Consider the following 26,538-nt stretch of genomic DNA (forward strand, 5'->3'; position numbering starts at 1 on the left):
ATAACTCCATTATGTTCCTAATTTACATATAGGGTTGAGGACATCTTTCTAGAGAAAGTGTTCATTATCATAACGGCAATTTACAATTAATTTGAGACATTTTTCTGCGCTTGCAGGAATGCATAGTGGTGTACTGTAGGGATCAAAGACTTGAATTGGTATACCTTTAATCAAAGCACCAAGTAGGCCACTAACTAGTTGTAGGCCCATGGTCAAAATAGATAATATTAGTCTTATGTGATTTAAAAATGGAAATAAAAATGCCTCACTTACTTAGCAGAAAGTAAGTAAAGCTCTTGTAATCTAGAAGGCTGTCAATAAACTGACTGTTACACTTCTCACTGTCAAGTGTGCAGATTACTCATGACCATTTCAAGGTTAATATATGGGAAGTAGGTAGAAGGAGGGTTTTTTTTCCTTTTGGCAATTTATACATTTAATTAATAAACATTACTGTGTGTCTTCTATGTACTGGGCATGAGACATGACTGTAGAAGAACCAAGAAAAATGATAGCTTCCCTAATCACAATCAGCTCACAATCTAATAGGAGGGCAAGGCAGTTGAGAGACCAATAAGATACAGTGTGCTAATTTAGGGAAGAGCAAAGAAACACGTATTGTGAGGACACAGCATGGGGGCAGGGATTGGTCTACAAAACCCTCCAAGATGAGCTTCAAAGGATAAGAGAAAATAATCAGATGGTAAAAGAGAGGAAATTTATTCCAGATTTCCAGACAAAGGAGTCATCTCTCAGTAGACTATGAACTCCATGAGGTCAGGGCCTTAGTTTATTCAATATGGGATGTCTAGCACCTAGGACAGCACCCAGCACACACTGGGCTCTGAAATGAATTTCAATGAGCCCCTTCTAAAGCATAGTATGATTTATTGTATTCAGAAGCATATATTAAGAGATATAGATGAGCTTTTAAACTCAGGATTGTATGGAGTCAAAGATGGGATTTTTTTTATATTGATAGTACCCAGTCTATAACAAGAACAATGTTCAGTCAATGAATTATAAAGCCTACATAGTAAATTAAGATATCATTTTATAGTTTCTCCTCACTAAGGAAGTGGTTTTAACCCACAATTAGTCTGGTTAATTGTCAAGATTATCCTGGCTTAGTCCCATAGTCTATTGTGTGTCTCAGGATGCTGTTATCCCACTTGGATGACCACATTCTTTTAGCCTCTCTTATTTCTAATTTTTTAGTCTTTGTTTGTGTCTGAAGTCTTTTGATCCAAACCAAAACACTCTGCAAAGTTCTGAGTTCCTACCTGCCTGCTAATGAGAATGTCTATGCAATGCCACAGTCATTTTTCCGTTAGGTTCCAAGATCGTCTCTTATTCTCTTAATCAGCTGTATTCTCCCGGCAAGATGGATGTCACATCAATGCTGATGGTGAAAAGTAAATAAAAATCCCTTTGTTTATAAGAATCACTTTGTTTTTGGAATCTGAACTGAAAACAGAACCTCCCTTCATGCCTGCCACCTCACATGCATAGCATAGTGGTAAGAGCATAATTATTCCTAGTACCTCTGTTTTGCTGCTTCAGATCCTCTTCCTTTCTTCTCCACCCCACTTACTATCTGGGAGACTGCTTCGGTGGAGATATAGGCACATCATCAGGTCTCTGGCCCTAGTTACATTTGCCCGATATGTGGCTCCAATATTTACTCCCTTGACCTTCCTTCTCTGGGATTACCTATAGCTACCTATGTCCCTTGACATAAGGTCTCTGCTCTTCTCTAGGAGGCTCTAAACCTATATCTCTGGCTACTTTTTAGGGTCTTATAAACTTATAAGCTCTACCACTTGGAGGATGAGGGGAAGGCCCAGTGGCAGAAATAGTGGCAAAGACAAATACCATATAATTTTATTTATATGTGGAATCTAAAGAACAAAATAAATGAACAAACAAAACAGAAACAGACTCATAGACACACAAAAAAGACTGAGGGTTGCAAGATGAAAAAGGGCTTTGAGGGGTCTGGGAGAGAAATGTGAAGGGATTAAGAAGTACAAATTGGTAGTTACAAAATAGTCATGAGGATGTAAAGTACAGCACAGTGAATATAGTCAATAATATTGCAATAACTATGTGCGGTGCCAAGTGGGTGCTAAATTTATCAGGGGGTCACTTCATAAACTATGTAAATGTCCGACCACTACACTGTACACCTGAACCTAATGTAAAATAATATTAAATGTCAACTGTAATTGAAAAATAAGAATAAAATTAAAAAAGTAAAACTGTAACTATGATCAAGTAAAAAGGAGAGAGAGACAGAGAAGTCACTTTCCCTGCCCCTTGAAACAAGGCTGGTCTCTGATCTGTTTTGGCCAAGTGGACAGGGAAGTAAAGGTGCTGGCTCAGAGCCTAGGCCACCAACTGGAACAGCAAATGACTGTCTTAAATGTGACCATGAGAATTGTTTGAATAATGAAAATGTATCTACATGCAATTGAATAAGAGGATATGGAATTTTAATATAATAACCATCATAAAAATTTCAAAAAATGACTTGTTTTAGGGAAGTTTATAATGGTTATAATTTATAATAAGAATTTCAGAGAAATTTTGAGAAGCTATGAAACGATTGTTTGTCAGAATGTAGGCTCCATTTGCAAAATGGTTTTTCTTCTGAAATGAAATGATGATTCTCCAAAATTAATGATTCATAAAAGCATTGCTGAGTTTTAAATATCTAGGAGATAAAAAATTCTTGCTTTATTTGTCTCTGTTGGGGAGCACACTAACAGTCCCACAGGGGTAGCCCCAGGACTTAGCTCAGTTGACAGCTCTCATCCCCCTGAAATGGATGTTCAGCAGAGACATACTGCTTAGTGTGCATTTTTTAAAGTGACTTTGGCTTCACTGTTGAAAAAGTCCCATTTTGATGTATCAGGTTTATGTCTCCTAGTTAGTGTTTGGCAAGAAAAATCAGGCAACACATGTACTCAACTCATAACAAGTTTTTGATTTGTATTTTAATCCACTTCAGGGAAAAGACAAACAGCCAAAGATCCAAATGATATATTAATGGCCTAAATTGTATTTTAATTCATCTTCTTACCAACACATGAGAAGTGGTGAAGACCTATCTAAGCATTCCGTGAGTCTTTTCAACTGATGTTGGCCTCACACTTGAGGTCACAACCCATCTCAGTAAAAATCTCAGATTCCACATGATCCTTGGCATCAGAAATATTCATATCTTGATATTAGCAACAACTTGTTCTACTGGGTTTGTTGTGGTTGCAGTTGCTGTTACTTAAAGAAAAACGAGTGTTTTCTGCAAACATTGCAAATACATGTAGACCAATATTCATGGCTTCAAACGAATATCATTTGATTTACGAAAATACTCATTTGGTTATATCTTGACTTCTCCAGAAGGGATTAAAGGATCTTATCTAAGGACAGTGAGCATTTTGGAAGTTTTCCTTTTAGAAGCATATCGTAATTTAAAGGAACCCTTAAATAAACTATGGTTTTCATGTTTCTTTTGGCAAATTAACTGTGATAAAAATGTTATTAGAATGAAAAAGATCTTATATTGTATGATTCCATTCATATGAAAAATCTAGTGAAAGTAAATCTACAGAAACAAAAAGTAGATTAGCGGTTGCTTGGAGCTGGGCATAGGAACAAGGATGGCTGAAATGGGCACATGGGATCTCTTTGGGGTGATATAAATATTGCACAGCTCTGCAAATTCACTAAATATCACACTTAAAACTTTGGTATAAATTTTTTCTTATGTGAACTATACCTCAATGAAGCTATTACATTTTTAAAGGAAAAAGAAATGTTATTATAGAAACATAAAAAAATTATTTATAATATTTTCTAGTTCCTTTTGAAACAGAAGACGGTTCCAAATAAGAAAGCCTTCAATGACTAAAAAATGTCACATTCAGGCTGAAATAAATCTAATTTTTCAAAGAGTTCTCATAACCTATTCTGCACATTCTGGATGCCAGGATATTAACTTTATTGTCAATTAAGTCTATCCTGTATAATATGTGAAAATATTGTTTAAATTTTGACTTCAAAATACAGTTAAATTCAGCATTTTAACTGAGAATAATTAAACTTAACAAAGGAATTCAACCATGTACTGCAACATAAATACAATTATACACACCTAGGCAATAGCATTCTGATATAATTATAAAGTATTTCATTTCCTTGTCCTGAAAATTTTATTTATATACATATTTAAAAAAACTTGCTGGACTTTGCAGGAACTACTTAAGAGATATAGGCCTTATGAAGATGAAGAAACATTAAGAGTTTCAGCAACCCATCTAAGGACATAGAGTGAACTTAGGGGGCCCATACTTACAGTCAGTTTGGCCTTACCTGAAGTTCTCTAGCTTCAGAAAATATCAGGATTCACAAAAATCACAGAGCAGACACTTAACTCTTACAAGGGTGGAAAGTGAAATCTGAAATAAATTTACTCAGATTTAAATAGACAAGAGGCTATAACTCACATAGAAGGGCTATATGTAATAATGTAAAATAGTAAAATTATGTCCACATATACATAACTTTAGACCATCAGTCATTTTACTCACAAGGACATTGAAAAGTAAAGATATTTAGGTATTCAAATAAGATAAAAATAAGCATTCGACTTTGTGTTTTTTATTCTTTACAATATATATTAATTCTATAGTATTTAGAATTCTATATGTATTTATTCTGTTTGATATTAGGGCTTAATGAGAAAGGTAAATTAACCAAAGAGGTGATGAGTTGTCTATCCTTTTAGTTTTATCAATTTTTGATTTAAGTATATTGAGGCTATATTTGGTTTATCCCAGTTTGTAATTGTTATATCTTTCTGTGACTTGAATATTTTGTCATTATCTGGTGACTCTTTATCTCTAGAAATGCTCTTTTTACCTCAAATTCCATTTAGTCTAATATTAATATGCTGACACAGATCTTTTTTAGGTGGAAATTTCTTATTTATATTTTTTGATCATTTAATATTCAATCTTAAATTTTATATCATATTTTTATGTGTACTCTAATAACCTTTGTCTTTTAACCCAAATATTTTGCCATTTACATTGACTGTAATTACTTAACTATTTCAATTTATTACTATCTGTATTAGTTTGCTAGAGATACCATAACAAAATACCACACACTGGGTGGCTTAAATAACAAATTTACTTTCTCACAGTTCTCAAGGCTAGAAGTCCAAGATAGAACATGGTGTGAGCAGATCTGGTTTTTTCTCGTTGGCTTACAGATGACTCTTTTTCATTGTGCCTTCACATCATCCTTCTCCTATGCACACAGACCCCAAATGCCTCTCTGTGTTCAGATTCTCTTATGAAGTCTGATTGGATTAGGATCTACCCTAATTGGCCCATTTAAACTTAATTACCCCTTTAAAGGTCCTATGTCTAATGTAGTGGGTGCCTGGGTTTCAACATGCGCATCCTGAAGGGATATAATTCAACCCATAGCACTATCATTATATTAGTATATTTTATTTGTCCTTATTTTTCCATATTTTCCTCTTTCTTTCTACCTTTTGTTTCACTGGATGGTCACTATTTTTCATTTTATTTTGCTCTAATAATTTAAAAGTTATATGAATAGTTTCCTATTTATTGATGGTGATCCTAGATATATACATGCATATTTATCAAATTCTAAAATTATTTAATATATTGATAGTTGCCCTTATTCTAAAAAAACAAAATCCAAAGACATTCCAACATTTTAATTCTTATCACTGCTTCCAAACATATACTTACTAAAAAAATTTTGGACATGTTCTTTTTTATTGTAGAGGAATATTTATATAGTCAAATATTTTATTTAGTACTTTCTTTATCATTCTATTCTTTATCTCTGACTTTCCAGCTGAAGTCACTTTCTTTTGCCTGAAGTATATCCTGAAGAATTTTTTTGAGCAAGAGTCTGGTGTTAGCCAAGTCCCTTCTATTTTTGGTCTAAAATTTTATATATTTTGCTCATTAAAAAGATACTTTCTCTGGATGTATATCTGGAATGATTCTTCTTTTCTCTAGACACATCACAGATATTTTTTCTTTTTCTTTTTCTCAGCTTTATGTTGAGGAAATAAGTCCTGTTAGTCTCTCTACCTAAAAGGCTGGATTTTGTTTCCTGTCACCCCCTAACCCCACCTCACAAGGTAATGAAATCCTTCTGTAAATTCCCTGGGGTTTGGAAAATGCCTGCAGGATCAAAATGACCTTAGGGCTCTGTTTTCCTCTCTGGGTTCCTGCTTTCACTTAGTTTTTGGACTCTGAATATTTCTCATTTTCTTGCCAGAGCATAAATGGATATTACAAGTTGATTTTAGATTATATCCAGAATTTTTATTTGTTTTCAGCAGGAAGGTCAGTCTTCGTATCTGGTATGCCAACCTGCTGGAAAAGTAAGGCTGATTCATCTTTCCTCTAAAAAGAGATAGAGAGATAGAGATAGGCAGAGACAGAGACAAAGACAGAGGAGGGTTGTTGAGTTTTTTTTTTTTCTGTTAATTGAGTTCCATTGTAAAACCTGAGGCTTATTTTAGACCTTTTGCCCCCTCTTTTTGTCCTTGCATGACTTGCCTAATATCAGGAGAAGACTTGATGGAATAAAGATTTCAAGAACTTTTAGGACTGCATATGAATTTTTGATAGTTATAGCTCATGGCCTTATTTAAGCAGGGACAGCCATACTGGCTATTGGTTTAGTAATGTAAGTCTCAAGAAGTCTTTTTAAGTTACTATCCATTTAGGATTTGTGCTATAAAAGCTAAAAAGCAAGTGACTAAAAGCATGCAGAAATCTATACAAACTTAACTGGAAGCAATGTGGGGGAAATGAGGAAGACTAGGAATGAATCCATATAAGATTAGCACGACAATAACAATGAATGATAGTTCCTCCAGACATGTCACTAAAATCCATCACAACACTTCCTCCCCTTTCTCAGCACAGTATTCTCAGTACTTAATGCCATACTACCAGAGAAGGCAGAAAGGCAGAAAAACGGTGCTTATCAGCAAAATAGCAACTAATTGTAAATCTGTTTCTGTTCATCCGTTTTTCAATTGGGATATTGTTAGTAATATGTTTTCTTAGGTCAGTAGAGAAAAGAATTGGTTAAGTTTTCTAACTTCACCTATTTGGAAGCTCTGCTATCTAAAGTAACCCATATTAGTGCTTCCTATAATTGACTACACAAAGACCCAATTGCTGTAGAGATAAAGGAAGATTTGTTTACAGGTTCATCCAAATGAGACCTTGCCAAGAAATTCTACACTTTGATCTAGATTTGGAAATAAATGCATTAAGAGCTTTTCCAATTCTTTTTTCCCCTAGAACTTGAGATCAATGTTTCTTAGCTTGATCTGGAAAAGACTATGATTCACCCATTGGCTCTACTTTGTTTCCACTTTAGTGCCTTTGTACCAGCTGTTCCCTTTGCCTGATAGGCTCCTATGCTAGATCTCTACATGGCTTACTTCCTCTCATCCTTCAAGTCTTGGCTTAAGTGTGACCTACTTAAGGTCTTCTCTGACGACCAAAATTAGCCTTCACCGCCAACAATTCATTCTCTATCCAACCTTCTTTCTTATTTGCTTTATGGCATTTATTACTCACTGGAAGTATTATTTTCTTTTCATGCCTGCTGTCTGTCTTTCAGCAGTAGAACGTAAATTCTGAAAGCTCAGGATCTTTACTGTCTTGTTTGTCACTCTATTTTTGGCACCTACAATAATGCATAGCATGTAGTACATGCTCAATAATATCTATGAAGGAATTAATATGAATGATAAATATGTTCTTACTATATAATTTTGAACTATGGAATTAATTTTGTGAAGTCATTTTAATTTGTAATGAGATTTTTTTTTATTCTTATATGGTAATGAGAAGAAGAGACACAATTAATATTTTTATAACAAGAATAGATAAGAGTTCAGGTGAAAGAAGAATGTGAGGATTGGAAGGATAAACACATGAACCTGGGATTTAATCTGAGTTTTTTCATTTACTAACTGTGAAACCTTTAGTGAGGTACTCAATCTCCCTGATTCTCAGTTTTTGTTGTTTTTTTTAATCTAAAAGTGATGACAGAGAGGAGACAACAGGATTGGGGGGAAAGTAAATAAATTGTGTATTACAAACACTTCAAATAATGTTTGTATTTAGGAAGACCTCTAATAATTATCATTTATGTTGTTATATAAAATTACTATAAATGCACATTTTTTTCATGCTCAGTTTTCTTTATCTGTCTTAGGATCATTGTAAGATGAAATATAAAGCACTTAGGATAGCACCTGGCTCATGTAACCCTCAACAAATATAGCTTTCATTAACTTACATGATTTCCTCAAGTGACTTTTATTCATTTACTCTCTCCATTCTCTATATTTTTCTGTGTTACCAGTCTGTGATCTTCATTCGTGATAGAAATTCTCATGGGCAGCAGGTATCAGCATACATTGACTATGCCCACAGGCTAAAGACTGAAGATTTTGAAGTCTACTTTAATGGGAAAAAAAGACTTCTTCCAAGATACACAGATCTGAGGTAAATTGTACATATTTATCACTCCTTTGATAGGAGAACAAGCTCCTCAGAGGCAGAAATAGAGGACTTCTATCTCATGTTGAACATTGTGCCAAGAATGCTAATGTGTGTACAATAGGAACATGGTAACAGTGGTTTGAATAAAAATAAATAAATTTTAAAATAGAGAGTGGACATAGGTGCATTTTTCCCATTAACAACCTGAGAAAGAGAACTCTTCAGAGATGAGGTAAGTAAATTCTCAGTGACATTCCTTTTAAATGATAAGTAGAACCTAAAAATTGCTGACCTCATAAGGCTCTAGCACCACTTGAGACTCGGTTTGTCTAGAAACCACAAGAACAGTCCATCTAACACATTCTCTTCCCACTGTTCTTTGGCCACCAACCAAAGTACAACTTTCTTCCTGGCTCACTCTCATTTACTATCATCATAGGCTTATTCTGGGATTCCTTCTACCCATTATTGTTTTTACTATGGTCTTTTATGCTTTCCTCTGGAGCTGTGAGCTCATCACATAGGAACTGCTCTACACTGTTGATCCATTCACAGATCCCATCCCTCTGCCTAATTTTGAATAGCTGTCAAGCTTAACTTCTTATTCTATCTCTCAAATGGCCATAGAACACAAAAGCAGTAGCAGCATTCTGCTTGAACTCTCCACTACCGTATCCAGCTCATAGTTGACACTTGTAACAATACTCTATCTGCCATCTTCTATCTGCACTTACTACTGTTATCTAAAGACTTCTTGACCCATCACCACTTTCATAGACTTTTTACTCTTATCTGACCTAGACGCAAAGAATATGATTTAACATATCATACTCTTACAGTAATCTCCACTGCCCAAGTCTTTTTGTGCTTTGATTCTATCTGTCTCTCTAACCACCCCCAAAGTAAATGTCTCTTGCTTGTACCTGTAGCCAGACCTCTGAATACTGCTGAAGGAAACAAGGAAATTTCACACAGGTGTGGATTGGTACTACTAATAATTTATGGTCTCTGAACTCAGCTGGAGTGGTCATCAGCCACTCCTTTATGGGCTTTTTCTTAACTCTTAATTTCACTAACCTTCCCCCAAATATAGTATCTGTCATTGAACTCTCCCTTGTTAATTTCATACACACAGGTATTCACCGAAGTTCATCCTTGGACTTCTTTTCTAACCATACACATTCTCTTGGATGGTTTGATCACTTCTCTGGAGTAGAGTAGTTTTCATGCTACAGCCTGAGCACAGATGTCTCTTTTTCATTCCAGACTCAGTTATCCTACTGCTTACTTCAGAGGATCTCTTAGTATCTTATAAGTACCTATCAATACAACTTATTTTCAAAGTTAAATTTATTTTAATCCCTGAAACTTGCTGTGCCTTTTGTATCTGCTCCCTTGGCAAACTGCACCATCCCTGCAACCCAAGACAAAATCCAGTTGTTAACCTAGACCTCTCCCCCTTCATAACCAACCCTTAACTAAAAATTTACTAAAAATGCTAGATTCTATTACCTTAACACCTTTGTTAATATTAAAGCATCTACAACTATGCCATTAACTTTTTAATGCTGAAGTATAAATCTTTATCTAATAATATTTGTAAAGGAAACATGATGACATTATTACACCTAACAAAATAAGTCCTTAATATTTGAATATCTAGTTAGTCCTTTTTTTTTTCATTGATTGTCTTAAAGTTATATTTTCACAGTTGGTTTGACAAAATCAAAACCCAAACAACATTGTTTTCTTATGCTATCTTTTGCAACTCTTTTAGTTTATAAAGTCCCCCTTCTTCTTATCTTTTATGCTGTAAATTTGTTGTAGAAAGCAGTTCAATTGTCTTAAGAAATGTCTAATATTCCAAATACAACTGACCTCTACCATACTGTTTTTTGTAATACCCTATGTCTGTCCTCCTATTTCCTGTTAACTGGCTTGATGAAATTCAATGTTCATTTTTTTGTAGGTAAAAAATTTTCAATATATGAAGCTCTGTGAGTTTCATCAGTGTGTTTAGACGGTGTCTGTCTGATCATTCCATTATAAAGCTTTCCCATCAACTTACACCCAATGATTTTAGCACAAAATAATCGGGACTACCTAAATATTTTTACTAAAGATTACATAATGGTGATTTTCTAATTCTATTATTCTTTCTGCATTTTTAGCTGTACTTCCACAGTGGATAACTTTTCTTTATCACTTATTTGTTTACCCTGAAACAGAATTCAACTCATGTAGAAAGACAAAATAAATACTTCATTATTTTTCCTCAATTTATGAAAAAAGTGCAAAGCCAAAAGCACAAGACTATACAGATAATGCCAGATTGTTTTCAAAGTGTTATACCAATTTGTACCCACCAAAGTCTACATAAATGCTCTGGTTAAACCTTATCCTTACCAATATATGCTATTACCAATCTTTTTTCTACTGTAGTAAGTTATAAATGATCTCTCATTGTGGTTTTAATTTTCATTTCCATGATTACTAATCACATTGGGCATCTTATATTGGTTGTTCAAATTTCCTGTCTGTGTAGTGTCTATTAAAATTTTCCTCATTTTTCTTTTAGTTTATATTTTTATGCCTTTTCTTGTAGACTAGGAATTCTTTCTATTTTTATATCTTGGATGTTGATTAACCTTTTGCCTCTCATATGTCTTACAAAATATCATCTTTCAATGTATACTTTTCCTTTTACTTTACATGGAGTTTTGGTGGTCAGAAGTCAGAAGTTTTGATAGATTAATGCATTTTATTAACCTTTTCTTCTGAAGTTTGCATTTTTTTTTCTATGTCTTTTGTTCAACAAATCCCAACCTTTCTGGAGGTCACTTGATTTTTATTTTATATCTTTAAACTACCTGAATTTAATATTGTATATGGTGGTTAGGTATATAAAGGTCCATTTTTTTGTTTGTTTTTCCATATCATTAACAATGTGTCTTAGCAACACTTATTGAAAGGCTCGCTATCTGCTTTTGCACCTCTGCAACACCATTTGTGTCATTAAGTTCTATATGTGTTGGTTTGTTTCTGGCTTCAGTCTTTTGTTTTAATAATCCCTCCCAAAAATAACAGAATCTTGCTCATTTGTTATATTTTCATAAAATTTTTGATATAAAGAAAGGCAATTTATTCAACTTGAGTTTCTTCTTCAGGAGTATCTATGCTATGCTTGTCCTCCTTTATATAAATTTTAGAGTCAACTCATAAAGCTTACATACAAAAAGTTATAATTTTAATTGTAATTGCTCTCAAGTTGTGATCAATGTACAATTAATTGACATCTTTATACTATTCTTTCATTTATTTATTTATATTTATTTTTGTCTCCTTCAATGTCTTTTAATATTTTGTGGTTTTCTCCACTAGAGAGTTTTATTATTTTGTGTTTTTTTCCTCCTCAGTGCCAGATAATATTTGACTTTTTAAAACAAAATTAGCTCTATTCCAATGATCCCTGTAGATAATTTTTACCAAGTGAGTTTAATTTAAGCCAACTAACAGAAATAAACTTCAGATTTTTTCACACAAGAGATTTCTGCCAGTAAATGACTTAAGCAGTTGTTACTAGGGGAAAAACATCTTTGATATACATAGTTTCTACTTGGTTCAGTTAAAAACAGAAACTTTAAAAATTTCATAAGGTCTCTTTCTGTTTACTTACCTTTTGACATACTGTTTTCTTCTGTGTAGAAAGTGACATTAGTTATGTGATTAGAATCCTGTCTTATATTTTTCTTGAAAAATAGAAATATCAACAGACAGTAGCCACTGTTAAGAAATGCAGCAGTAAAGAGGGCTCTGAGCACTTGATCATCTTGTCAGTTCAGACTCCATTTGGACCATGTTTAAGATTCAATACCTTCCTCTCAGCATACTTGTGCATAACTCATAATAGCATGCTCCAATTTACCAAGCTCCTTTACACCTCTCTATAACAACTTCAGGAAATAGGTCGGACAAGCATTATCCTTATCATTGGAGAGGAGACAGTAGAGTAAAGCACTTGCTAAAAGCTCACAAGCAAAACAATGATAAGCATGAACAAGTTCTTAGGAATTAAAATTCTCTGCTCACCACCAGAACAGTACTCTGGGCTTAAAAGCTTTTATATCTTGAGAAAGATTGCACTATATAGAATCTTTGAGTTATATTCTGACCCACATTTAGATGCTTAAATTTCTATACTTAAATATTTTTGAAAAAAAAATCTAAATCTGCTTGTAGAGCTCTATCCATTCCCCGGGTAGGATGATCATGAGGAAATTAAAATGTTCCCTTTTTTTGTTTCTCTTTAGAAAGTCCATGAAATATTCATACCCTTCACCAAAGAATGCCCCTTAATCCTAAAGCTTTGAGAAGTATTATTGTCAAATTTCCCTCGTAATTCTATTGTCTGTTTTACTTAAATGTTTAACATGCCAAACCTATGAGGCTAGAATTATAAGGTTGTGCTTATCCTATATCCTGTGTTTAAGTGCATTCTCATGAAAGCATCTGGTAACATTGGCAGATTCCCAAGTATTTTTTTAAGGAGTAAATGAGTTAGTGTTTCTGCAGTGGTATATAAAATATTGCTTATTTTAAAGTTATTAATACTGTTCCATGTCTCAATATGATGTCACTGACTAACAATTAGAATATCAGGTTAGTCTCTTCAACAGATATTTGCTGAATTTGAAAGAGGAGGGAAGCTTTGGGTGGAAGGATGCTGATTTAGGCAGGTTTGCCACAACCGTCTCGCTCTTTGACATTCAAATGACGGTCCATGTACCAGTAGCACTGATACCACTTGAGAGCCTTCCTGGAAGAAGTAACGTGTGTCAGGCTCTATCCCAACCAGTGAATCACAGTTGGCATTTTTAGCATGATCCCCAAAGTTCCAATATGCATATTGAAATATTAAAGTTTGAGAAGCTCACTTTAGACTTGTACTGTCCAGTAAGATAGACCCTAGCCACGTATAGCCATTGAGCACTTCAAATGTGACTAACCCTGAATTAAGGTGCGCTATAAGTATAAAATACACACTGATTTTGAAGACATTATTGAAAATATAAAATATATAATTAAGCAATCCACATTAATTATGTGTTAAAATAGTATTTTGGATATAGTGGGTTAAATGAAATATATAATTAAAATTGTTTTCATATTTTCACTTTTTTAATGTTGCTATTAAAAAATTCAAAATTATATATATGGTTCATATTCTCCTTCTCTCTTTCTGTCTCTCTCTTTCTCTGAAAGAAGAGAGAGCACTTTTTTGGCCTACTTGTCCCTAACCCAGAATTTTAATCCTGTCCCAATCTTTAGGGCCAATACTGATCTTAGACAGGCATGATGTAAGAAGCCATAAATCCAAGATCACATAGTTGGCTGCCAACATATTTTATTTGGCCTCTACTATGTATTTAAATTTTTTTAATGTTTTAGAAACAGGAGATATCACATAAATATTTTTGACCTGCAGATTCTCTTAAAAACTGTACTGGGCCTTCATTTTCTCATTCCAACCATGATCTAGAATTAAACAGCAGCTGCTTCTTGAGATGGGACTGTTCTCACAAGATGAACATAGACTTGACTGCTCACATGTACCAGCTGCTGCACCATCACCCTCGAGTCACCCTTTTATGGTACCTATCAAATTCTTTTAGGCATTTGGCTTGTGACTTCTGGTCTAAGTCACTGTATTCGATTTTAAAAGTCATATTTGCTATCATTATGGCAAATTATCACAGTCATTATTCCCTTGCTTGACCACTCTGGGTGGGTTTCATTTCAGCCTTGGGCTCTGTCTGTTTGCTCCATACCACTGGTTAACAAAGTTGAACCGAGTCAGAGTCTGAGATGATTATGATGCTGGTAAAAATTAACTGAGCACTTCTTGTACACAAGGCACTATGCTTAATAACATACACACACACATATAAATTATATACAATAAACTATATTTTTAAATTACACACATAAATTTTTTATATATATATAAAATTTAATAAATATATATATATAAAATTTAATAAATATATATATATATATATATATATATATATATATATATATAATTTCACTCTTTACCACAGCCTTATGATTAGGGATCTTGATCACATTTTAACAAGTACATCACAGAAGTGTTAGTTGGCTTAACCAAAGTTACACACAAGCACATTTGCACTCACAACTCGAAATACAAGATCAAATAAAGTCCTGTGGAACCCCAAACGCCATAATTTTTCTTTTATAAATGTATAACCTACTTTAGAACTTTGTCATGAAAAAAATATTATTTTCCCCTTTGGTCTCACATCCATGTTCTAGTCATAGTCAGTTCATATATTTCTTTACAAAACCTAATTTGGGGTTGTTTTTCAGAACTTTAAGCAATCCTGCTATCCATAGTTAAGACTGGGGAATTTCAGCCATCCTGTACCCACCCTTGCCACTTCCTCCTTTCATAGAGCTTGGCTGAAAGTGGCCCTTTGTACTTAACTAGGCTTTTATTTTCAGTCACTCTGAGTAAGAATTACAGTGTCCCACAGCTTGGTGTGTAGAAGAGCTCTGGACAGAACTAAAAGTGGCCTTTAATTGTGGCTTCAGTCTAAAAGTCTTCAGGAAAAAATTGGCCCTGACTGAACCTCAGTTATGTCCCAGGATACTTTTAGAATCTATTCATACCCTCCAAACTGTGGTTCTCATAATTTTGTAATATTTACTTGGAATTCTTTGACAAATAAATTTAATTTTACAATACTTATCTTAGTTTCTTTATATCCCAAGCTAAACATTTAGTGGTATCTTTCATAGACAACTCAAGGATGAAGAAGAGAGGCCTCAGAAGATATATTCAGATGGAACTTTTCCTGCCTCTCTATAAACCCAAATATACTAGAAACAATAATACCTCCTAATTTTTACTGAACACCTGTCTGCATTATTCTATGGTAGAATTTTACCCAAACCCTGTTTACTTCATTGCTTTTTTAAAAAGTCAGGCTCCCAGAACAATCATCTGGTAGTCTCTTTAATTGTCTAAAATGTGTTTTCCTGAAGGTTATGTCTCTGGGTAAACCTAAGTGAATAATTAGAGGTCTGAGACAACCTCCAGTTTATTGACAATACTTACTGTGGTTAAGACAGGATTATTCCTTACACAAGATTTTTTCCAACATTTAAAAAAATTTGGTAAAATACACATAACATAAAATTTACCATTTTAAGTGTACTCTCCCATGGTATTCAAATTGTGCTACTTTCCCAACTTTTTCTTATAAAATTTAAAAATTTTTAAAAAAGTTCAAAGAATAGTACAATAAATAGCAATATACTTTCAACCCAGACTAGACAATTGTTAATGGTTTCCAACTTTGCTTGAGTTCTACAAAGTATGTTCATGTGTGTGTTGTTGTGTGTATGTGTTTGCCATTTTGAAGTAGCTTGCAGATTTTACCCCTAAATAATTTATTATGAATCTCATAAGAATAAGAACATTCTCCAATATTACATCACTATTATTATACATAAGGAAATCAATAATTATTTCCAATTCTCATGTAACATCCAGCTCATATTTGGGTTTTCTCAATTATTCTCAAAATATATTTTATAGGTGGTTTTGTGAACCATCTCCTAATTAGCCTTTTACTTTCCAGCAAGATTTTTTTTCCTGGTCATGACATTAACATATATTTTAAAGATGTATTTATTTTTTATTTAAATTTTATTTTTCAATCACAGTTTACCTTCAATATTATTTTGTATTAATGTCAGGTGTACAGCAAAATGGTTATAAAATCATATATTTCACAAAGTATTTCTCCTGTTATTTCCAGTACCCAATTGGCGCCCTACATAGTTATTACAATATTATTGACTATATTCCCTATGTGTACTTTACATCTCCATGACTATTCTGTAACTAACCAATTTGTACTTAATCCCTTTACCATTTTCACTCAGTCCCTCAAGTTCCCTTCCCTCTGGCAACCATCATTCTGATCTCTGTATCTATGCGTCTGTTTCTATTTTGTTTATTTTGCTCTTTAGATTTCATGTATAAGTGAAATCATATGGTATTTGTCTTCCTCTGTCTGATTTATTTCACTTAGCATAATACCCTCTGGGTCCATCTGTCTATGCATCTATGCTGTCTCAAATTGTAATATTTCATACTTTTTTATGGCCAAGTAATATTGCATTGTGTATGTGTACCACAACTTCTATATCGAATGGTCTATTGATGGACACTTGGTTGCTTCCATATCTTGGCTATTGTAAATAATGCTGCAATGAACATAGGGGTGCATACATTCTTTTGAATTAATTATATTGACTTTATAAAGACATAGGGCCAGCTGCCTTTTACATTGCCCTGCACTTAGCATTGTGTCATTGTTTCCTTGTCGTATCACTTGATTTCTTTCTATGTATTTTCTTTAAATTGGGAGACGAATCTAAAGGCTTGATTGTATTCAGTGTAAATATTTTTTCAGCAGAAATTCTCTATTGGTGAGTAACTATATATTGCATTATATGAGTAGGCAACTAACATCAAATTGTTCCATTATTAGTGATGCTTGATTTGAGCCCTTAGCTAAAGAAGAATTGCTAGATATTGTCTCTAAAAAGGTGTATTTTCAGCAAAATTTTTACAGTAGCTAAAATGACAAACTAACATTTAGGTATTTGTAGAAATCTATTTTTCTATGTCCTGTTTAAAATCTGCATTTTTAATTTTTAAAAAAGGTATTAAGGTGTCACGATTTAAGTTTTTTATCCATTTTGATTTTATTTTTATGTATGCAGTTAATTGGTGGTCGAGTTTCATTTTTTTGCATGTAGCTCTCCAAATCCCCCAAAACCATTTGTTGAAGAAGCTATTTTTACTCCATTTTATGCTCCTGCCCCCTTTGTTGAATATTAATTGACCATAGAGACATGGGTTTATTTCTGGGCTCTCTATTCTGTTCCATTGATCTATGTGTCTGTTCTTATGCCAGTACCAGACTGTTTTGATTACAGTGGCCTTGTAAGAGAATATAAGCAGGAAAATTTCAGATATTCCACGCAGCAATATTTTCACCAATACATTCCCTTAGAGCAAGGGACATAAAGGAAAGAATAAACAAATAGGACTTCATCAAATTATAAAACTTCTACACAGCTAAAGAAAACATCAGCAGAATGAAAAGGGAACCAACCACATGGAGAAATGTGTTTGCCAATGATACCTCAGACAAGGGTTTGACCTCAAAAATATATGAAGAACTCACACGACTCCACACCAGGAGGACAAACAATCCAATTTAAAAAATGGGCAAAGGACCTGGACAGACTCTTCACCAAGGAGGACACACATAGGGCCCAGAGATATATGAAAGGATGCTCAACATCACTAGCTATCAGAGAGATGCAAATTAAAACCACAATGAGATACCACTTCACACTGGTCAGAATGGCCATCACCAACAAATCAACAAACAACAAGTGCTAGCAAGGATGTGGAGAAAAGGGAACTTTAGTGCACTGTTGGTGGGAATGCAAACTTGTGCAGCCACTGTAGAAAACAGTATGGAATTTCCTCAAAAAACTAAAAATGAAACTGCCTTTTGACCCAGCAATTCCACTTCTGAGAATATACCCTAAGAACCCTGAAACACCAATCCAAAAGAACCTATGCACCCCAGTGTTCATAGCAGCACAATTTACAGTAATGGCCAAGTGCTAGAAACAGCCTAAATGCCCATCAGTAAATGATTGGATCCCAAAACTGTGGTACATTTACACAAAGGAGCACTACACAACTGAAAGAAAGAAGGAACTCCTATCCTTTGCAACAGCATGGATGGAACTGGAGAGCATTATGCCAGGTGAAATAAGCCAGGCAGTGAAAGAAAAATGCCACATGATCTCACCTATAAGAGGAATATAACCAATAAAAAAAAACAAGCGAGCAGAATAGAACCAGAGATGTGGAAATAAAGAACAAACTGACAGTAACCAGAAGCAAGGCAGGAAAAGGGTAATGGGGGAATGAAGGGGAAGGATTGTCAAGGAACACCTATGAAGTGCCCATGGACAAAGTTAACAGGGGGCAGAGAATTGAATGCGGGAGGTTGGGGTGTGTTGGGCAGGAGAGAGTAATGGTTGGAAAATGGGGACAACTGTAATTGAACAACAGTAAAAAATTTTTAAAATGTATTAAGGTACCATTAGTTAATAATATATTAATTATACGTGTGTGATATCATAATTCAGTATCTTTATATTCTATTGCACACTCACCACCAAAAGCTTAATTTCCTTCCCTTATCATATATTTAACCCCTTTATCCCAGTTTGGTCTCCTTCCAACCCCCTTCCCCTCTTGTAATCACCGTTCTCTTGTCTGTATCTGAGTGTTTTTGTTTTGTTTTGCTAGTTTTAATTTTTTATTTTATTTTTTTAGTTTTGTTATTTTTTATTTTGTATTTCATGTATGAGTGAAATCATATGGTTTTTGTCTTTTTCTAACTTAATTCACTTAACATAACACCCTCACAATTCATCCCTTTTGTCACAAAAGGCAATATTTCCTCTTTTGGCTGAGCAGTATTCTGTTGTGGTATGTGTGTGTGTGTGTACCACATCTTCTTTATTCATTCATCTGTCAGTAGACCCTTAAGTTGCTTCCATATATTGGCTATTGTAAATGATGCTGCAATGAACATAGTGATACATACATCTTTTAGAACTAGTGTTTTCATATACTTCAGACAAATAACCACAAAAGGAGTTGCTGGATCATAAGGTGATTCTATTCTTAATTTCTTAAAGACTCTCTATACTGTTTTCCATAGTGACTGTACCAATTTACAATGCCACCAACAGTGTACAAGGGCTCCCTTAAGAAAGGATATGTAGCAAGTTTGCCTTGATATTCAGAGTTGTTTTTATTTAATCTTCTAAATTAAGGAAGAATGCATTTGTTTTTTAAATATATTTTATTGATTATGTTATTACAGTTGTCCCAAGGTTTTTCCCTTTGCCCCCCTCTGCCCTGTACCCCCTTTCCCTCCAACAATCCTTCCCTTTAATTGATGTTCATGAGTCATGCACATAAGTTTTTTGGCTTCGTTATTTCCTGTACTATTCTTAACCTCCCCCTGTCTATTTTGTACCCACCAATTATGCTTCTTAATCCCTGCACCTTTTCCCCCATTCTCCACCTTCTACCTCCCAGCTGATGACCTTCCAAATGATCTATCTATGATTCTGTTTCTGTTCTGCTTGTTTGCTTAGTTTGTTTTTTAGATTCATTTGTTGATAGTTGTGAATTTATTGCCCTTATAATATTCACAGTTTTGATCTTCTTTCTCTTAAGTCTCTTCAAAATTTTATGTTATAATGGCTTGGTGATGGTTATAACTCTTTTAGCTTTACCTTGTCTGGGGAGCACTTTATCTGCCCTTCCATTCCAAATGATAGTTTTGCTGGATAGAGTAATGTGGTTGTAGGTCCTTGCTTTTCATTACTTTGAATACTTCTTACCAGTCCCTTCTAGCTTGCAAAATTTCTTTTTTTTTTTTGAAATTAGCTGAAAGTCTTATAGGAACTGTGCTCTAGATGACTCTGCTTTTCTCTTGTTCTTGTTTTTTTTTTTTTGACCTTGATTTTTATTGGATAAAACAATAAATTATTGGAATGAGACAGTCAGCCACGAGCTTACTGCTTCTCTCAAGGAATCCTTTAAGAAAAGTTGCAAAAAACAACTTGGAGAATTTATATGATATATTCTTCCAACGTAGGCGATATTAGTTCTTTTTTTGTTTGTTTGTTTGTTTTTAAATTTATTTACTTTTTAAATACATTTGTTTCTGCCTCCCTCCCACCTCTTTCCCTTGTTGTTTTTAAGATACTCTATTTTTAACTATGATGTGTCTTGGTGTGGTGCTCTTTGGGTCCAACTTGTTTAGGAGTCTCTGTTCTTCCTGGACTTGCAGTTCTATTTTCTTCACCAAATTAGGGAAGTTTTCTTTCATTATTTTTTCAAAAAAAATTTTCAATGTCTTGCTTTTCCTCTTCTCTTTCTGGTATCCTTATGATTCAGCTGTTTGTGCACTTGGAGATGTCCCAGAGGCTCCTTGGCCTATCCTCATTTTTTTAAATTCTTTTTTCTTCTTGTTGTCCTGGTGAATGCTTATTTCTTTCTTATGTTCCAAAAGGTTGATTTGAATCTTGGCTTCATCCCCTCCACTGTTGGTTCCATGTAATTTCTCTATTTCACTTACTATAACCTTCATTTCTGCCTGGGCCTTTTACATGTCATTGCCATACTCAATGAGTTCTTTGAGCATCCTGATAACCAGTGTTTTAAACTCTGCATCTGATAGGTTGGTTGTCCCCATTTTATTTAGTTCTTTTTCTGGGATTTTTGTTCTCTTATTTCATTTGGGCCACATTTCTTTGTCTCCTCGATTTGGCAGTCTCTCTGTTTGTTTCTGTGTATTAGGTAGAGCTGCTTTGACTCCCTGTTTTAGTAGCATGGCCTATTGCTACTAAATCTTACTAAAGGCACTTACTAATTGTATGGGGCAGAGAGTTAGGTCATCACCAGAGCAGGGCAACGAACTTCACCATTTTGTGGCTCTGTGTGGGGGATGGGCTCAGAGAGGGGACAATCCTGAAATGTATTTGTTATAACAAAATTTGAATAGGGTTAAAGTTATAGTATAGAGATATCATGAATCATAGACAACTTCCAATGTGTAAATAAATGTTGTGCCAAAATTTTACTTGTTTATTATTTGGAACCCAAAATGATTTTCCTAAAGAAACTGCCAGTTAATTTCACAGTCTATCCCACAAAATGCCAAACCTATTATTTCCCTTAAAATTAATATTTTTATGTGTCAAGAGGAAACTTAAAGACATAAAATAAATATCACCACCTTCTTACAATTTCCCTGTCTCAGATACATGAAAATCATCTCATTTGGGTTAATAAAATAGACACAGATGCACCAAGATTATCTTTCTACAGATACCTTATCTGTGGCCACCACAAAACCAAAAGAGCAAAGTAACATGATGTCTTAGGGAATACTTCTTGCTCTCCAGAGAGGCAAGCACTATCAGTTTCTACTCTTGGAATACATATTAGTCAATACATTTCAGGTAGATTCTTTTCAGAAGTCCAACATTTATAACTTAAGGAACACCAGAAATCTAGTGATGATTGACCAGTCTAGAAATCTGAGAGTTCTTGAGTGTAAATATCACAAATAGAGAAGAATAATGGCTTGCTTTAGGGTAAAAAAGTAGATGCAACAAAAATGGGACTAGGTCTTAGGCCTCCAAATTCCTAGTCCAAATTCTTAACATTCCAGCATCTGTATATTTATCTACTTGTATATATGACTTGGGTCCCTTTACTTTGCTTTATTTTCTTTTTAAAGATACTATTGAAATGATATTATTTTAAAAACCATACTAATATTATTATAAACCATATGATTATATTCTAAGTCTGAACATTTGCCATTGATTCACAAAATTGGTTTTGATGGTAGTACAAAATTTTCACTGGATTTCAAACTGTCAGCTAACATTAGAACATCTTTATGAGTTCTCCAAATCAAAATCCACCTCACCACATAAAAAGAACTTATGAAACAATTACAATTTTAACATATGCTTTTATTATATTCATAAATATCCAAAAGTATATCTATAGTGTGATATGTACAGAGTCTCTGAATTTCTGTCTGCTTTTAGTATGAAATAATTGTTTTTATATTATCAAATTCCTATTTGGGTCCAGTTTATCACATAAAAGGATTGTATTGTGCAATACGTTGGGACACAAGAGCTTATGCTAAACTTTAGAACTTCAACTGTCAAGTTACTTATAAAATTAACTTCATTCCATTTTTACTAATTTATGTCATTGAGTAAAACAATACAAAACAAGTTTCTTCAAACAATATGATTTCATTTTGAACTATTACAAAATTTTAATCACATGAAAGAATTTAAAAGCCAGAACAAAAATTCGAAAACTTGAATTGATTTTCAAGATTTTGTTGTAAAGAGAACAATCTATGTGCTATTTTACATTTTTTCCATGCCTACTTTTAGGAGTAAAAATAGTTATTAGAAAAAAACTGCATAATTACCAGTAAGTTCAATTTGATGATCTCTCAATTTGTATCATGGCTAAACCTGAAGATGAATGAAACAATTTAATTATGCCTTACTCTGGTCTAATTCTATAAGGAGATCTAGGAAAGATCTCACATATAGTCCTAAGCACACTCAACTAAAGTCGTCAAATCTAACTGCAGTTTTCCTGAGCATTTGAATTCAGGAACGATTAATATAATTAATTGAGTTTCTGATTTTCTCACATTAGCAGACTTAGATGCTATTTGACTATAAAATAGCAGTACAATGTATATGTTCAGACTTTTACATACATACACAAAAATAGTCAAAGTTTGTTGACATTAATATTCTGAGCCATTTGTGTTCAATCACCCATAAATTTGCGAAGGCACAACAAAAGTTAACTTGTCTGTGACATGAATCTAAAAATCCCATACAAATGTTATTCACATGCAGCATGCTTACTTTCTGTCAATATTTATATTTGATTGTTACTTATTTTTTACATAATCATTTTTTAAAAAGAATGTGAACTATCTATGCCCTCAAGCTGTGTAATTCTGATTCATGAACACACCGTACAATCTGGTAACACATGACTGTACCTCTGTGCCAAAATGCAATGAAATAGAATCAGGGTACTTTTGTAAGTAGTTTAGCTTCTTTAGTCATAACCCAGAATTCAACCTCTCATTTCCTTCCTTCACGTTCAAATAAAGAAAGCAATGAACAAGTTCAACATGAAAATGCAAGTTATTAGGAATGCCAGCCTACCTTCTCATTAGTTCCTATAATCTCTCTTCATTATCATCTGTCTGATAGGAGCTGCAATATCAAACCTATGGAATTTTCTTTAAATTGTAAAGTATTCAGGATGCTTTTGACTATGATGCACTGTCCAAAAGTATAGCATATGAACATGGAAATGAAAGGGAAGAGGAACAAAAGGAGAAAGAGGACACGAAAGGGAAAAAGGAAGTAAGGCAGGAATACAGAAAGGAAGAACAAAGGAAGGGAAGGAAGGAGTGAGAGAGGGCTTGAAGTTAATTGAAATACCTCTGAATTGGGAAATCTCTTTGAATTTTTTCATTTCATGTGTGAATATATGAAATAAGTTTATTAAACAAGGATTATTGCCTTGGTTCTTCAAGTCATGTTGAGTAAGTCCATTTTAAAGGCATTTGGGTGAAATACTCTGTAGAAGTTAGTTAATCAGCCTTTAATAGATAGGAACAAAATTAGAAACTTTCTCAATTTCCTGGAAAAGTCTGTTTTTTCTTTATTTTCTGAATACATACATTATATTCCTCATAAGTTTAGGCCTTGTCCCACCAGTTTTCAAAGAATACATGTGATTTTAAGGATGCTGAACCAGATAAAGATGTCTTATGTTTTTCTATAGTCAAGTTCCTTTGAAGATTCCTTTAAAAATTGTAGCAATGAAAACTGTCACAAAGAGATTCTAGTCACTGTTTCTGTGAAAGCTATATAGGATAAGCCCATAGTTTAAACTTGTGTAAAGATGAAAATGAGCTATTTAGCTCATCTGGGAAGCAGCTGTGCAGAATTGTGGAAGGTAGTGGTAAGGAAAAACCACTGCTGGGTAAACAAAGCAACAGAAAGATAGTAAAAACAGTAAAGGAATAAGAAATTAGAATCCATTCAAACAAAACTTATGTGGATGAATGAGGAAGAAAGTCTTTTCCTGCCAACTCAGTAAATGTTTAATCTGGAAAAGCATGCATCCACATCTGGCTTAGGTTTAATATTATAAATATTACCTCCTTAATTTTTTATTTTATTTTTGATGAAAATTTTGGTTTATTAACAAAAATAAAATAAAAATCAGTGGAGAGATATGGTATTAACATTACAAATGCTAAATGTTTCAAATAAAATATTCAAAATAGCTGCTCTCTAACATGTGCTAATAAAAGCCTCTAAGGAAAAAAGTTGAAAATATTGGAAATAATAAACATTTATATTGCTTGAATATTATTCACCTAATATATTTCATACTATAAAAGAAAATTCTTCAAATGACCAAAGGAATAGTTATTTGGGGATAACTGCCATACAGCATGATTTTCAAAGTGGGTATAATTCATTTAAAAGGGAAAAAAGGAAGCAAAAATGATCATTTATTTGTTTGAGGACAGTATTTTAGTGTTTGTATCCAGGAATGAAATAGTTCCAAATTGAATTATTCCCTAATTTTCTGAGGAAAAACTGTGAGGGAACCTTCTATTCTTCAAGTCAACCACACAAATTAGCCTGTGGCTTCCTAGGGCTTCCTGGCCATTCCTTCCAGAACTTGAAAAAGTCAGGTCATGTGTAAGCAAGTAAGTCCTCACAAAAAAAGCTAAATGGAATAAACTAGAAGCCTACCTATCACAGAATAGAAATAAGTGAAATTGAGCAATAATTTTTCTCTGTTTCTGCATGTAATAATAAAGATAACTTATATTTGTGGGTTTATAGCAAATTTTCAGAAGCATTATGGCATTTTAATGTTCTCTGCATGTATATTTTACTTAGTAATTATAACACAATGATTCAGAATAATAAAATGTAATCTATTATTCTAGAAATGCTATAATTAAATATATACAAAGTATTATAAGAACATAAATGAAAGTGTAATTAATCATTTGGGAAAGCACAGAAAAGACTGCTGCAAGAAAATAATTCAGTTTGCCCTTGAAAATGCATAGGAGTCTTCTCAGTAGAATAGTGGTGCACCAGGTATTCTAAATATGAGCAGAAGCATGAGGAAACATGGCAAATTTTAGGAACAGTAAGTAACTGATACCTATTCAATGACTTCAGTCCCCTAGACATATATTCTAGAACCAATCTGAAATGAAAGATAGTACATATAGAGAAAGCGCATAGTGTGTTGGCCAGAAGCTATTAAGGGGGTATTCCAAAGCAGTCTCTACCATTGCAGAAGAAACTAAACACTTCTAAAATTTATGCCATGAAATTCAATAATTACATATTAATACCTACTATGACATAAGCTCTACCTGACATTGGGAATTCTGTAATTGAAAATAAAAGGTTAATTTCTCTTGGAGTATATATAGTCTAGTAATAAGGCAGACACAAAAATTATTAGATGTGCCGATCAGTGTTCTTAGTTACATACAACAGAGTCCACTGAAGCTGGCTTAAGTGCAAAGAGACTTAATAAGCATATAAACAGTTCACAGAATCACTTGGAGAATGGAAGAAACAGACTCTAGATTTTTCCCCCACTTAAGCCTCACTGCAGAGTTGAGCTAACCAGGAAGTGGCAGCCTCCACCAACCACTGTCAGGAAGGCACATTGTTAGGAAACTTCCACCACTGTTGACAGCTCCAGAAACATGCTGCTTCCACACCAATCAGGAGCTGTAGTGTCTGGCATCTCTGCCACACCTAATAAGCTCTAGAGTTATGCCTTTTCTGCCATAACTGGAGCAAGATTGTTCCTCACATCCTCTGTCTCTTCCCACAAAAGGTAATTAGAAATTCATTCCTCCTGAGAAAGCTTTTGATTGGTGAAAACTAAATTACATTGCAAAACCCAGCTGTGAGGTAACCTTAGAAAAGTAGATTTTTGACCTTTCAGCTCTACAGTACAGGAAAGCACACCAGAAAGAGATTAGAGTGGGTGCTGAGCAAAACAGTCCAAGGTATCCGACAAAAGTGATGCATAAATTGCATGAGTTACAATTTTTCATGAATAATTTCATGAAGAAGAAAGGTTAGACTGAGGATAAATAGGCAGGAGTTGCTAGAC

General features: G+C 33.8%; 1 protein-coding gene across 1 annotated transcript in view; it reads left to right on the forward strand.

Moving 5' to 3' along the window:
* The window catches only part of CFAP299 (cilia and flagella associated protein 299), a 506,080-nt gene that overhangs the window by 428,021 nt on the left and 51,521 nt on the right, over positions 1-26,538 (forward strand). Inside the window, exon 5 of the mRNA XM_054591991.1 lies at positions 8,452-8,594. Coding sequence (XP_054447966.1) covers positions 8,452-8,594 — 143 coding nt within the window. The remainder of the gene's footprint in view (positions 1-8,451; positions 8,595-26,538) is intronic.

Source organism: Pteronotus mesoamericanus, unplaced genomic scaffold (assembly GCF_021234165.1).
Source record: "Pteronotus mesoamericanus isolate MK-2021 breed Mesoamerican mustached bat unplaced genomic scaffold, CSHL_Meso_final contig_130, whole genome shotgun sequence".
Classification (NCBI taxonomy): Eukaryota; Metazoa; Chordata; class Mammalia; order Chiroptera; family Mormoopidae; genus Pteronotus; species Pteronotus mesoamericanus.